The sequence below is a fragment of the Peromyscus eremicus genome, chromosome 12 (assembly GCF_949786415.1).
Source record: "Peromyscus eremicus chromosome 12, PerEre_H2_v1, whole genome shotgun sequence".
NCBI classification, from domain to species: Eukaryota; Metazoa; Chordata; class Mammalia; order Rodentia; family Cricetidae; genus Peromyscus; species Peromyscus eremicus.
This window is the reverse complement of record NC_081428.1, coordinates 67,448,855-67,465,253: the sequence shown is the minus strand read 5'-3', so window position 1 is coordinate 67,465,253 and position 16,399 is coordinate 67,448,855. Positions and strand designations below refer to the sequence as shown.

The window sequence follows — 16,399 nt, the reverse complement described above, 5'->3', positions numbered from 1 at the left end:
GGCATAGCACTGTGAAGTTTGCGCCTCCATCAGCTGTTCAAACCTAGGTCTCTTTGTCTTTTAAAGTGTATATTTTCTAATTGAAAAGTGAACTGATGGTCATATCCATTCATAGTAACACAACTTTTGTAATTAAAGAAATAAAATGAAGAAATATTCTAAAAGAAAGTATGTGCCTCTAAGAACATTTGACACTAGGAAGAGATTTATCAGTTGTATTAGGTGACATATTCTTTTGCTCCCTCCCTTTCTCCCTCTCTTCCTCCTTCCCTCCCTCCCTCCTTTCCTCCCTCCCTCCCTCCCTCCTTTTCTCCTTTTTCTAATTTTATCATTTATCAACATTGTTGGGATATTTTAAGTCAGCCATTGTAAGACATAGTATGACATTCCTTACCCCACTAGTTGTCCTCCTCAAAGACACTTTTAAATATCTTATTTATTTCTTTGGCCATGTTCCATCTGTATCTTGCCTATCCATTTGTGTACTTATTATCTTTTTATTCAACCCAACTTGTCGTATTTTTATTCTTATTATAATACATGAAAATTTTTCCTATTTATTCTTCACTATCCAATACTATTGCATATTTAATTGAATCAACAGCCATTTAAATATTATAACCTTACTTTACAATAAGCTATTGTTAGGTTTCTTTTCTAATTTTTGAATGTATTAATTGTATTTACCATGTTCCCACTCTAGTTTGTCTTTTCATAACCATTTTCTTACTTTTTGATTGATTTTCTGTGTACTTTTTTTATAGGGATAATGTCACTGTAATCTATCAGATGCTTGATTATTTCTTTTTCTTTTTTTTGTCTTTTTTTGCTGGCTAATAAAATTTTCTTTTTTTATTTTACAATATAATTATATGTTTCTTTTTAATGTATGTTTCCACCCGCCCTTCTTTGAATTGTTCTTCACTGAACCCAGTCATGTGGCTATTATCCTGAGACCTTCAGTCATCCTGTGGATTATTTCTTTGCTCACTTAAATGGACTCCCTGTTCCTGATCCTGTGTTTTCCTTTTAATTATTTTTGTCATTTTTATGACATATATACTCCAAAGGCTTTCAGATAGAGAGCGTGGGAAATAACATGAATAAGTTTTATGTGTCTGCAAATATGACCTTAACACCTGATTATCCATTATGTTTAGAGTCAAGACTGGAAATTGTTTTTCTTCCCTTATGCCTACTATTTCTCTTCTAGTCTTTAGTTTGGGTTTTGATGCTCCTGCAGCATGTCCCTGTCTGATGTTACTTAAGTATGCAGTTTTTGTCATTCTTACTCTGTTGTAGTTTGTAAAATCATTTCTATCATTATAATATTTTCAAAACACCCTACTGGTATACATCTATTTTCACTGACTGTGGTGGGGCATAATGGGCATAATGATAGGGGCCTTTTCATCAGAGTGTTCTATATTTCCACTCTGGAACTTTTTCCTTTGAGTTATTTAATTGCAAGTTTTCTTCTTTCTCTTTAATTTCCCTTCTTTTTGTGGCTTGTATCATGAAATGCTGCACTTCCTCGACTGGCTTTCTAATTTCAACGTCTGTTTTCTATATACTTTCCTTTTCTCTTTACAGTTTAAGGAAAGACATCAATTTTAACTTTTAAAAAACCATGCATTACAGTTTTACATTTGTAGTTACACTGGAATTCCAGTCTTTGTCTCTCTGAGTATTACTCCATTACAGGATCTTATTTTCCTGCAGGAATGTGGGTCTGCTCCCCACCTCTCTGAAGATAAGAACTGCAATGCTTTTTAAAGTGTTTTCTTTGAATAATCTTAGTTTTCACCAAATCCCTTTATTTTATGTCGTTGAGTTGTATACTTTATGCAGACATTTTTCTCAGATTCTTCCTGGGTTGTATAATCCTATTTAAGAAGCTAAATGTGAATGCGAGACTTAACTTCAAAACTCTCCTTGGGGGATGTGGCTGCTCAGTGAGTTCAAGAGCCTCAAGTTCAAATATTTGGTCTTTCGCTGAGATTGTTTTGTTTTCTTGCTTGTGGGTGTGTGCAGAAGTCTGAATGTTAGAAAAATGTTGTAGTGGCCATGACTTTAATCCCAGTACTGGGGAGAAGAGACCCTCAAGACCTTCTGGTCTACATAGCAAGTTCCAGGCCAGATAGAGCTACATAGTAACCACCCTATCTTTAAAAAATAATTTGGAGCCAGACAGTGGTGGCACACGCCTTTAATCCCAGCACTCGGGAGACAGAGCCTGGCGGATCTTTGTGAGTTTGAGGCCAGCCTGGTCTACAGAGCGAGATCCAGGACAGGCACCAAAGCTACATCAGAGAAACACTGTCAAAAAAAAAAAATCCCACAAAACCAACCAACCAACCAAACAAACAGAAAAACTAAAAAAAAATTTGGATGCCCTTACTTTGGAGGTGCATGTTGAACACTGCTCAGTGAGAGAAATGGGAGCTCAGGATATAACTTTGATTGATAGTTTTCTTCTAATCCTTTCTATTTTACCACTCTCCCACGTCGTTAGTGTTTGGAGTATCTGATTCATTTGCCAGGTTAGGCTATATTGATGCTATTAGTAACAAGCAAATCTCAATCACTATGACTTAGAAGACCTCATGCATTACAAGGAGGAACTAAACAAGGAGTCTCAGTATATGTGTCATATTTCATAAGATAAAAGAGAGCTTGAGGAAATGCACCCTAGCCATTAAAACACCCACCACAAGTGGCATTTGTATATTGACCTAAGTAAGTCACACACCTCTTCTTACTTAAGATGTCTGTATGTGAGGAGGAGGCCTGGGTATGTAGGGCAATCAGCAATGATGACTCCTTGTGTTGGTGCTGACAGTTTCTAAATCTTGGCTGCATTCAGGATTGCAGCTCAGTTTGTTCTCCAACATTTCCTTGCTGGCTTAAGATTAATATTTTGAAATTTGCTAAATTTGTTATCCTGTGTCCCTTTACTATTGACATAGTCACATAGTCATTTCTCTTTTTCTTGTTGTTACTTTGGATCATGTCTTGGATAAATATTTTGGTTTTAGTGGAGCTCAAGAATGTAGTGAAACTGGGTGCACATATTAGAACTATTAAGCTTATCAGGAAAGCTGATATTGTAATTTTCTGTAAACTAAATGGACTTTTTCTGCAGCTTCATAGCACTAATGGAAATGTAATTCATATTTTATAAAAATAATACTATGCAGTTATCACAAATGCATGTTGATGTAAGCAGCCTTTGGACGTTCCAGTTCTCCATGCATGTTGAATACAAAAAGCAATGTTAATGAAAGAGAATCAAAAGTTACTCACTGCTGAGTCTTGGAAAGTACTGTGGAATTTCCTGGAGGATTACTTAGAGGTCACATATTTTCCTTTTTCTTTTTTTCTGATGCAATTCCTGACTTTTGTCAAAAGTAAAATAATTTTTATCTTATGTTGACTGTTTTTTATAATAAAAATTATACATTATAAATATAATAAAAAATAATTTTTATCTTATGTTACTGTGGCAAAAAGGTTGTAGAGCAATCCTCAACTTTAATGACAAGACTTCACTTTAACTGTTACACATGTGGCTGGCCTCATGAGTCTGCAGGTTGCCAGAGAGGGTTACTCTAGGCTGGCCGGGCAGTTAGGTTTGGGCTTTGGCCAGACAGCTGTCCTTTTGGATGTGGCCCATGTGTACACAAGTTGTTGCACATTTCAGCTCCGAGTTGAGCCAGGTTTATTCTTATAGTGATAAGAGGGTCCCAAGAAGACAAAAAGGGTGTAAGTTTTAAGATCCTTGGCTGCATTATATCTGTCAATGTGACTTTCAGTGGTAGCCCAGATTCAAGGGGGCAGGGAGTGGAAACAGTGCAGCATCCCCTTGTACAGGGTGATGCTGTGGAGCAGAAAAGAATACAGGTTGGTTCAGAAGACCACCTCGAGAGTCTTCAAATGATGGTTCAAAATAATTTTATGTTGAGAGAGATAAAGCAGGTACATCAGAGGAGGAGTTTAAAATATCTGTAACTTTAATTTCTGGGGGGAAAAGATGCCCTAAGTGGTGACATATAAGTGGTGATTGCCATCCACTACCTCACCCTTCTCACTCAGAAGCAAACTGTTCGACTTATTAAAGACAGGATTTAGAGATGGTGTATTGGTGAAATTATTAAGGCCACTCCACGTAGTTAAAAGGGAGGTTTATGTTGTGGGGTAACTTACAAGTGAATGAATAGTTTACAGAGTCTGGGAAAGGTGTAGCACAGTCCAGCGGTGTTCTCTGGAGAACTCTGCTTGGTCTACCTCCAGCATCCAGGGTCCAGGAACCAAGAGAGACGGCGCATCTGGATCTCGGGCCTTCAGGGTCCTCTCTCGGCTCCACCTTGTAGGCGTGACAGTTACCGAAGCCTCAGTGGGGGTTGGAAATTCCAGATCAAAGCTGAAATGGCTACCCACTATAATGGTGAGATGGCCCAGCTCTTCCAGAGGACCCAGGTTCAGTTCCCAGCATTCACATGGTATCTCAAAGCTTTCTGTAATTGCAATTCCAGGGAATTCAATGTCCTCTTCTGTGGTGTCTGAGGGCACCATGTATGCATGTGGTGCACACACATACGTGCAGGCAAAACACTGTTACATGTAAAATAAACATAAATAAAAACTTTTTTTTAAAAAATGTGAGTTCAGTAAAATTTTATATTTAATGATTACCTATAAATTATATATATATATATATATATATATCATTCTAATGTTATATATCATAATCCTAATTAATCATTCCAGAGGAAAAATATCTTTCACATTTTGAGCAACTTGTGCAGGTAAATGTGATAATGAAAATATTTTTAAAAGCTATAAAATAGTAACATTCAATGAATATGAGGATATTATAATTAATGCAACTTTAAGAAGTGTTTTAAAAGAGAGAAGGAGGGAGAGAACATGTAGTTGGGAGGGTAGGGATATAGCTGAGGATCTGGAAGGCATTTCAGAGGGACAGAAACATGAACAAAATACATGATATAAAATAATAAAAACATTATTTAAAAAACAGCTTACTTAGATAATTACAGCTTTAGTGTCTGTACATGATGAGTCCTTCTATTACCTGTGATTAAAAGTGGGATATGTAAAAAAGTTTAGAAAGGAAGTGGTCATTTTATTTTTTAACAATATTTTACTTAGTTGATATTTTAATGCTTTTTCATGTATACAATATATCTTGATCATTTCCACCCTTTATTCTTCCCTCGCACCCCTCTGGAAGCCACTCAACATACCCCTCCCACCTTTATTTCTTCTTTTTTTCTGGCGTAGTGAGTCTAATCAGTGATGCTCAAATGTGCATGGATGTGGGGCATCCACGACCACATGGGCAACCTACCAGTGGCCACACACTTGAAGAAGACTCTCCCTCCCCTAGAAGCTGCCAACTACCAAGAGCTCCTTACTAGGGATGAGAATTCATGAGCCCTTGTCTAGTCCATGCTGGGGTGTGGATTGGCTTGATCTTGTGCAGGTCTTGTGTGGGTAACCAACCACTGCTATTGTTTGTGAGTTTGTGAGTGCCAAGTCCTGTCCAGGAGACAGCCTTTTACAGCACTCTGGGACATTCTCCAGCTCTTATGTTCTTTCAGTCCTCTCTGATGTTATCTTCGGTGGGTGTTGGTTATAGGAAGATTGACAACAGGGCTGAACACTCAATAGTCATTATTCTCAGCCCTTTGACCATTTCTGAGTCTCTGCATTGACTGCTGCTCACTGCAAAAATAAAAGAGAAGCTTCTCTGACCAGGTTGAAAGCAGCACTAATGTATAGATTTAAACATAAATATTTAGAAGACAATTTGAGAACATGTATACTTCACAAAACAACAGTAGTAAGTCATTCTCCACCACGGCATGACCTTCCCAGCCACGGGATTTTGACCAAGTAGGTTTACAGTACAAGGCATTAATTCTTTTCTGTGCAACAGGCCTAAAATCTAATCAGAAAGCAGTTGGTCACCCCCATAACAGGCATACCACTATTTTATGAAGGGATACATCTTGTCTGGCAGATCAGTATTATATCAGGCAGTCTGCCACTGAGTAAGTCCATTGATTTTTTTTCCCCTCCAGTGGCCTCCAAAACACATCCCAACGCTGTGAGAGCGAGCCAGCATAAAGGAAGTTTCCTAGTCAGTTCCAGCTTGATCTGTGTGTTTTGGAACCAAACTGTGCTATGTTCAGCCATAGGGTCATATCATCTAGTTACAGTAGGCAGCCAAGAACAATAACAACCACAACCACAACCACAACCACAACAACAGCAGCAACAACAGTAATAATAATGTTCTATGTTGTTTGAGATGTCTCTGGGGTCTCCCAATCAGTAACTTGTAGGGTGGTATCCCACACTAAGCACCCCAATTCATTTAATAACATATTTCTTCTGGAGGAAGCGTTATCCACCCATGCAGAGGACCTCTGTTCAAACTCCTGTTTTTGTTGTTAAATCATGTTTTTAATTAGCTCCCCAAATAGTGGATTTCCATAAAGTTTGTTAAACATTATTAGTTTTGATTAACCCACATCTGATCTGTTCTTTCCCCCCATCTCTCTGCTCCCACCCCTGCTTACACCTTATATTCTCAATATTCTCCCTCTACCTTGTCATCAAACATGTGCAACTCTCCCCAACCCCCATGATCTCTTCACTTTCTATAGCTTACAGACCTCTGCAAACACCCCAAATTAAACACAGATCTACAAAATTAAAGATCAGATTCACTTACGAGAGAGAACATGTGGAGTTTGTCTTTCTGGGCCTAGATGATCTCACTTAATATAGTATTTTCCAGTTTCGTACTTTTCCTGCATAATTCAATTTTTATTTGTAGCCGAATACAATCCCATTATATCTATCTATCACATTTTACTCATCTATTCATCAGTCAATGGACATCTAGGGTGATTTTATTTCCTAGATGTTGTGGACAGAGCACCAAAGAACGTGGATGAATATCTCTGTCACATGATATATAATCCTTTGGATTTAAGTCCAAGAGTGGTATAGATGTTTCATGCAGTAGTCCTATTTGTAGCTTTTTGAGAAACCTTCACACTAATATTCTCACTGTATGCACCAACTTGTACTCACACAAATAGTGCATAAGGGTCCCCTTTCCCCAAATCCTCACCAGCATTTGTTATCAATTGTTTTCTTGATGATAGTAATTCTAACTTGGTGAGACAGAATCTTAAAGTAGTGTAAATATGCTTGATGGTATTGATCATGTTTTGAAAGTATTTATTAGCCATTGGTATTTCTTCTTTGGAGAATGCCTTTTATCAGTTCATGGCCTGGAACTTTTTATGCAGACCAGGTTGTCCTCGAAACTCACAGAAATCTTACTGCATATGTCTTTGGAATACCTTGATCGCCTTAACCAGTGTTTTAGATTTTTCATTTCAGAGGTCTGTCTTAGTTACTTTTCAATCACTGTGACAAGACACTAAGACCAAAGCAGCTTTTAAAAGAGAGCCTTTCCTTGAGATGATTGTCTCAGAGGGTCAGAGTCCATGATGGCAGAGCAAAGGCATGGGAGCAGGAACAGCTCAGAGCTCACAATGTGATCCACAAACAGGAAGCAGAGAGCACAATGGAAATGGCAGGAGTCTTTTGAAACCTCAAAGCCTGCCCCCAGTGACACGCCTCCCCTAACAAGGGCACATCTGCTAATCCTTCCCAAATAGTTACAGCAACTGAGGACCAAGCATTCAAACATACAAACCTGTGGGGGCCATTCTCATTTAAGCGACTGTAAGGTCATTCATAGCCTTGCTTACTATTTTATTTTAAATATCATTACCTATGTTAAACAAAACCCTATTTCCCATTTATTATAAATAATACAGAAAGTTTTAGATGTATGTTAGACTGTAAGGAAGCTTATATTAAGTTTAAATTTTCTATGCATTTTCTATTTTATATAGTATATCATGTTTTATACATATTATAGCACATAGGTATATATGTTATATATTCATGTACTTATATAATATATTATATATGTATATGTACTTATATATGACTATTAAATGTACAAGGAATAAATAAAACTGTTATCTGGTGGCTTGACTGGTTCTAATAGGACAATTACCACCCATGAAATCCTCTCTGTATTCTTTAGGAACCCTCCATATTGTAGCAGTCTGATATCACTCTCAGGAACAAAAGTGATTATTACGTTATTTTTTTTTCCTGAATACACCAGTGATTACTTTTCATTATAAAATGAGTTGTAAAAAACATTGTTTTTTGTTTCCAGTCACTGGAACACTAACAGATTCCCCTGCTAAGTTCTACAGCCCTGTTTGTACAGTGCAGCCATCCCTTGATATGAATAGACGTCCCAGGTCAAGATGCATCACAACTGTAAAACACACTGACTTTTAAATATGTACTACCCAAAATACAAATGTGTGAAAGATCACTAATGTATTGGGTTTATTGCATTTATCAGTTAACAAAATATAGTATTTCATTTTTCCTTTTTAATGGGGCAAGGAGGTATCCTCTATTGAGTTTGTGACTTGCATTATATTTCTGCTGAGAAGTAGAGGTCTGTCCTGAAAAGCAGGAGACCTGGGGAGAACTACGAGTCTTCTCTCCCTCTAGACAAGGAGTATCTTTTCAGCTATGATTTCATCATCAAGACCTTTCTGTCTCTGTGGCTTAATAAAGCCATGCCTTCTCTTTAAGACATTCCTTGAAGGATTCCACAGTACCATAGTCACCTATAACTGTCACCAGAAAACACAGCAGAAAATGATAAAGAAATGGAGAGAAGTAATTCCTTCTCCTGGCAGGTGCTTATTGTGTATATTTATCAGAGGGAAGTTATTGGAGATGTCTGGACAAAAAGGCCAGGAAAGTATCAAGGAGGCAGTGTTCTGGAGGTCTTTATTGAGAAATGACTCATCTACCCCTTCTCTTTGCTTTTTTGTTTGTTTGTTTTTTTCAGAACGCTGTGATGACTGGGGACTAGATACCATGCGACAAATCCAAGTGTTTGAAGATGAGCCAGCTCGCATCAAGTGTCCCCTCTTTGAACACTTCTTGAAGTACAACTACAGCACGGCCCATTCCTCTGGCCTTACCCTGATCTGGTACTGGACGAGGCAAGACCGGGACCTGGAGGAGCCCATTAACTTCCGCCTCCCGGAGAATCGCATCAGTAAGGAGAAAGATGTGCTCTGGTTCCGGCCCACCCTCCTCAATGACACAGGCAATTACACCTGCATGTTGAGGTAGGCTGCTTCCCAGCATGACTTTCTCTTGTCCTTGTAGTCCCTGGGGTTTTATTTAAATCATGAATATGCCATGACAACCAGGCAGGGGAAGGACACATTTAGATGGGTTATGCCTTACCTCAGTGGCCCAGCTGATATGGGAGGAAGGAGGTGTGCAGAGAGTATGTCTTTGAGAATATTCTTCACGGATGGTTCCTTTTAAGAAGACAGCAATGTTGTCTGACTCTGGGGTTGAGTTTATTGGCTTCTTTCCATGGCCCTGGATCCTGCCTACATGCTTGCCTTGCCTGGAGGCGTCGTTTCCCTGGAAAATGAACAATGAAGAGCCAACTCATATCTGTTATGCTTGGCTTTTTCTTGAAGTACCTGGCAGAGATACCACACTCAGAGTATGTTTGTAGAAGAAAGACTATTTGGGATGCATCGAATATATTTAGCACAGTGCTTTTAAATTTTCAACCAAAATTCTCCTCAGAAGCAAGTGAATACCACATGCCCCCTGGGAATCCAAAAATACGATCTAAAGCAACCAACCAAATTTTATCAAATCTGTCTTTGTTCTTGAAGCATCTATGTGTCTTTTATTGTTAATGTTACAAAATGCCCGTTTTCTTTTCTGCACATCAATGTGAATGTCTGCTCCAAAAAATTGTTAGAATACCTAAATCCCTTTAAAAAAAATCACCACAATTGGTCTTAGCACTCATAGTACCATTTTGCTATCAATCTGCAATGTGTTTTCTATTGTCATACATAGGACATGTTTGTTTCTTCATTTAACACAATTTTCTATCATTTAATAGGTATGTTGGTATCAGTTTTGGAGGCTACAAGTCTGAGATCATGGTTGGCATGGTAGATTTCATTCCCAGTACCTGGCTTACATATGTTAATCTTCTTCTAAACTCTTCTTCTTCCTGTATCTGTGTCCTAACCTCTACTTATAATGAAGTGCTTGCACTGGATGGCAGTCCATGTATAACTTCATTTGCCTTACTTGTGTCTTGAGAGGCCCAATTCCATATGTAATCCAGTCCTGGGGTTCGGTGAGCTAAGTACTTAACATTTGAATTAATGGGAATTATCAACACAGTTGATCCTCTAATAATTTGTAAGCCCATTTCCTTTCTCTCTTGTGGATATTAGCTCTTCCTTACCGAGAGATAGAACAAAGTTTTGATAAATGTATGCTATGTTATTAGTTGAAAATGTTCTCTACTCCACTCCCCCCGCAAAAAATAAGTCTTTAAATCACTGGATCTTTGGAGAAAACTTGTAGCCTGTGATGTCCCTTGGACATTGTCATCTGATAATAATTTTATTGGAATAAAGTTTAGATGCACACATGGACTTCCAGTAAACAAGGAATGCTCATGTTCTTATTATCTATGTCCAAAAATGCTCTAAGTGGTGGCATCAAGCAGATTGTATCAGAAAGAGCATTGGATGAGGTGGGAGACAGAAAAACAAAACCTCTGTTGCTGCTTAGCTGGTGAACTAAGGCAAGTTTTGTACAAATCTGGAGCTTTGGCATCTGTCCCTATACTGTGGAAGAGCAGAGTACATCTTCGTGGAGCTCCTTTTCAACTTTGACAACTGTTAATCCTTTACCATTTCCCCGGAGAACATCAGCAAATCCCTGGGAAGGAGCCTTTAACCCCTTCTGCTTGGCTTTTTACCTTTGCTGTGCACCTGGTGTTGCTGATGTTGCTGCTGTGCACCCAGTGGTGCAGAACCTATATTACTCACCCACTAACTACCTTCAAAGCTCTGGCTAGGGTGGCCCATTAAGCCCTGCTTATAGCATTCAATAGCTTTCCTAGAGCAGAGCCCCAGAGAAGTCCACATTCTTCCATAGAACAGCATGGTCACACGTGTCGTAGCTGTAGCTACTCTTTCCTGCTAACTTCTGTCTTAGTTACTTTCCCATTGCTGTTGTGAGGCACACGGCCAAGGTAACTTATAAAAGGAAGCATTTCATTTGGGGCTCATGGTTCCCGGGAGTTAGAGTTCATGGCCTTCAAGGTGGAGAGCATGAGAGCAGGCAGGCATGGTGGTGAATTGGTAGCTGAGAACTCTTAGCTTGAGATGATAACCATGAGGCAAAGAAAGCTAACCGGGAATGGCATAGGTCTTTGAAGCCTCAAAGTTCATCCTCAGTGACTAATCTCCTCCAATAAGGTCGTACTTCTTCTTTTTTGTTTTTCTTTTTGTTTTTTCTCTTCTTTTCTTTTCTTTTTTTTTTTTTTTTTTTTTTAAAGACAGGGTTTCTCTGTGTAGCTTTACACCTTTCCTGGAACTCACTCTGTAGCCCAGGCTGGCCTTGAACTGACAGAGATCCCCCTGCCTCTGCCTCCTGAGTGCAGGGATTAAAGGCATGTGCCACCACCACCCGGCAGGTCACACTTCTTAATCCTACCAAAGAGTTCCACCAAGAGGGGACCAAGTTCTTAAACATATGAGGCTATGGAGGACATTCTCATTCAAATTGCTAAATAGGCTTGGGTATGTTTATGGCTATGGAGTTAGATTCATTTCATTTTATTTTATTGCTCATATTCCCATATTCAAATGGTAATGTTGTCTGACATGTTACTAAGATTATAGATAATGGGTACAGTATATTCAGATAGCTTTAATTATTGTATATATAATTAAGGAACATCCGAGGTGCTCACTGTAAAAGAGACCTAGTGGAGAAGTTCAGGGTAGGATATAGTGGAGAAGATTTTGACAGAGATGTGGCTCAGGCTGGATAAACATCACTGCACACTTTTCCACTCATTGTACGATTGTTTCCTGGGCCTGGTTTTGCCCTCATCATTGCTTGTATGTACCTACAACAATTTTGAAAACTATGTCATAGTTTTTTTTTTTTTTTAATCACCTGTTTTGTTTGCTTTTTCTATGAATTCCCTTATTTTCCTGGCTGAGGTGACACTGGATGGATGTTTTGGGTTACTTACTGGCTCTATTTCTCCCTTTTACAATTTTGATCTTGCTAAAAAAAAAAAAAAAAAAAATTCCAAAACTTCCTCATCGGAAGCTAAAATCCTGGAAACTTTTCTGTTTCAAAGTTTGGTTGTCATCCTTAAACACGCCATCCTTACCTTTGCCTTCATAAAAATACTACTGCTGAGAATATTTTAAATGAACACTTTAAATACACATTTAAGGTCATGGATAGAGTATAAATATTTTAGTACATTAATAGCAGATACTTCTGTTTGCTTTCTAGTGTGTGGTGCTAATTGGTATAAGAAATATCTCAGAAAGTCACTTAATATTCACATGAATTCACACCTGTAAAGAAGTCCCAGCTCTATTTTATCGATCAAGAGCAGATGAGCCCCCATGCTCAGTGTGTGTTTGTCTTCTCAGGAATACTACGTATTGCAGCAAAGTTGCATTTCCCCTGGAAGTCGTTCAGCAGGGCAGATGCTTCAATTCCCCCATGAGACTCATGGTGCATAAAGCGTATATCGAACACAGTACTCATAACATCACGTGCCCAAATGTGGATGGATACTTTCCTCCCAGTGTCAAACCAACCGTCACTTGGTATAAGGTAAGGAAACTAGAACACATTATTATTATTTTTTTAATCATAATAAATAAACATCTGAGTTAAATGGTAACACTGATACTTTTCTTCTCCCATCTTTGATTTCTTCATTAATACCTTTGTACAAACTTTGGCTGCTTCCTTGTTTTGTTCTGTTTGAGATGGAGGGCTGTGGGTTTCTCTGCCCCGGCCTGCTGTATCTCCCCCGATGTTCTCTAGACTCCCAGAGCTAACTGCCTAATTTCTGCTAACTCCCTGCGAGGAGCCTGTTTGGAGAAATGCTGCCCACTTCCACTCACTGCCTCTTGAAGTCGGAAGCTGCTGATTCACAACATGAATCTCAGCCCCTTGATGAGTCAGTACCATAATTTATGATTCGTGTGTGCGTGGTTGATTGCCCTGGTTTGTGGGCTCCACATCTGAGGATGGAAAAATGTTTTATCAAAAAAGGAACGTGAATATTGGAAGGTGGCAGTGCTGCCATGCGGCCTGGAATCTCGTGGGCTCTCCACCAGCACCAAAGTGGAAAACTCAAGCACAGTGTACGACACAGCTCCATATGAACTGTTTTCAGCAAACTAAGTGAGACAAACAATGGCCTTTAAGCAGTTTGGAGGAGTCAGTGTTTGCAGCCTCCTGCAAAACAGTGCAAAAGGGAGCAATGCATTGTGTGTCACACGTGAGAAGTGGGACAGACTGTGAGCAGAACGTGGGCTAGGCCAGCATAGAATCAACAGCGAAAGGTGGGAGAAATTTCATTCCCTGAGACAAGTCACAAAAGTCCTCTAGAAAGAAGTTCTGATGGGGCTGGAGTAGTTCTGTTATGTACCTCAGAAATGCTTGCCAGAGCAAAGAGAAGCTGCAGGACTAGAAAGACATTGGCCTGCAATGCCTGATGCCTTGCAGTTTAATGCCCTGGTACAGCCAAAGAAAGAGGCCAGTTAGATTAGAGCAGTATAAGGAAAGAAAGAAGATGGACTTGCTGGACATGGAGGGAGGGAGGGGTTGGAGCATCTCAGGACTGAGGCTGGACATGGAGGGAGGGAAGGGTTGGAGCATCGCAGGACTGTGGCATTTTGAAGAATCCCTGTTAATATGAACATGCAATCATGTTCTAAAGTCCAGGAAAAGGTTATTTTTACATAAAAAATAAGCAATAAAAAATTCAAATCCCATTTAATTTCAAGGAAAGGGTACATAAAACAATAATATTTCTGCAGCAAAGAAAGTATGTCAGAAAGCTATATCATTAATGACTCTTTCAAAACAGGCTTACATCAGGAAAATGATGAGATATATAAAAAGGATGCAGAATAGAATTGAAATGTCCAAAACTTACATAATTATTGAAAGTTTAAAGTAAAGAAAATTATTTTACAATTAAAGCCAAAGTAAGAGGGAAAATAGCAGCAAACATAAGCACACACACGCACACACACACACATACACACAAACATGCACACATGTATACAGAAATATATACATGCACACCCATAAATATATACACATGCATACATATGTGCACACACACATGGACAAGCACACACACCCATAACATACATGCACATACCAAAGCAATTGTACACATATGTACACATAGAAGAATACACAATCATATATGTACATACACGCAAACATGCACACACATATATATGTACACATGTGCACACATGAGCATACACACACCACATGTACACAAACAAGCACATATACACACCCACATATATACACACACAGACATATGTGCACATACACACATGCACAAGCACATGCACCCCCAACACACACACACATGCACATAGCAAAGCACATGTACATATATACACACATAGAGGAATACACAGTCATATATACATACATATACATACATGCACACCCACACAGACACACATGTATACCCATACCCAAGCTCACACAATGTACAGTAGCTAAAGACTGGTAGGAAGTAAAAGGAGGAAATTTAAAAATAAAAAGACAACCATTCCAGGAAGGCTAGAGTGGCCGCACAAACATAAAAGAAAGGAGATGTTGCCGGGCGGTGGTGGCGCACGCCTTTAATCCCAGCACTCGGGAGGCAGAGCCAGGCGGATCTCTGTGAGTTCGAGGCCAGCCTGGACTACCAAGTGAGTCCCAGGAAAGGCGCAAAGCTACACAGAGAAACCCTGTCTCGAAAAACCAAAAAAAAAAAAAAAAAGAAAGGAGATGTTATGACAGTGAGTATTGCCAGAGAGAAAATGGACATTTCATAATACTGAAAAGATCACTTCATCAGGAAGCTGTAAAACAACAGAAGTGTCTCTGACTTACAACAGCATTTCAAAATACATGAAGTTCTTAGAGACTGCCAGAATTCGAGGGGGAAACAGACAAATTCACAACTGTAGTTCTCCAGTTTAAATTCTCTTTCTCGGACAACTGTTAAGGAAATGACTTAGTACTCAACTTTAAAACCCTCCTCTGGGCCAGAAATGGGCAATCTGAAATTTACTAATGATAAAACTTTCAGTTCTTTCAGTCCAACAGAGTATGTAATGAGAGATTTGAAACTCAACTAATTACATGGTAAGTCAGTGTATGACCTTGAAAACCAGTAAACAAAGAGAAATAAGAATTACTCTCTTTCTGAAAGTAGTACTATGCCATGGGTTAACAAAATAGAGCAGATAAGTATGTTTTTATACACGTATTTCTACCAGCAAATGAAATCATCATGGCAACTTTGAAATATTATTATGCAAGGTCCAATTGATAAGTCCAAGCATTCAGCATCAATTACTGCCAGCATCATAGAATGATACACAGTAGAAGTGTTTCCTCTGGTGAGAGAAGAGTGCTCTCTGTAGTTCTGCAAATGGGTTAAATCTGAAGCATGTCACTGCTCTCTACCAGAGACACAGAGAGCCTAAGAAGGCCTGGAACTACATCATGAGTTTGAAGTCAGCAAAACACAAACCATATGATTCTATATTCCTCATGTGCATGGTTCTCCTGATATAAAAGGGAAGAGTACCGAATTTAAAAAACATGAAAGGCTTTTTTAAGAGAGAATGAAAGATGGACCTACACATACATGATAAAATTATAACTGAAAATGAGACTGTCTCAGAGAGTTTAAATCGTGTCTACTTGGGTGAGGAGTAGTGAGGCAGGTTTGATTGACAGGGGCTGTGGGGAAGGCCAGCAAGGGTGATTCACAGGATTATATTCTTAAAAGATACACACTTTGCAATAACTCAGTAGATAATTCATATGATTAAACTGGGTTAGGCATATGTTTTGTCGTGTGCTAAAATAAACAGGGAGAAAAGGAGAAATGGAGGGGTTGAGTGAGGGGGACAGGAGAGCGAACAGGAGAGGGGAAGAGGGGAAAGAGTGTGGTTAGTGGGCGGGAGAGAGACAAAGGTTTAAGATATGATAACCAATTGCAGTGTATGGGCCATAGCTGAATACTGTTTCACACGCATTACAAAACACAATAATAGAAAACCGGAACATTCGGAGCATGGAATATCGATGATACCAATGAATTACTACTTTTAAGTGGGACAAT

At 39.0% G+C, this 16,399-nt stretch overlaps 1 protein-coding gene across 2 annotated transcripts in view; it reads left to right on the top strand.

Moving 5' to 3' along the window:
- Positions 1-16,399, top strand: part of Il1rap (interleukin 1 receptor accessory protein) — a 132,418-nt gene that overhangs the window by 78,826 nt on the left and 37,193 nt on the right. For both annotated transcript variants that reach the window (XM_059277109.1, XM_059277108.1), the window contains exons 3-4: positions 8,996-9,281; positions 12,666-12,852. In XM_059277109.1, coding sequence (XP_059133092.1) covers positions 8,996-9,281; positions 12,666-12,852 — 473 coding nt within the window. The remainder of the gene's footprint in view (positions 1-8,995; positions 9,282-12,665; positions 12,853-16,399) is intronic.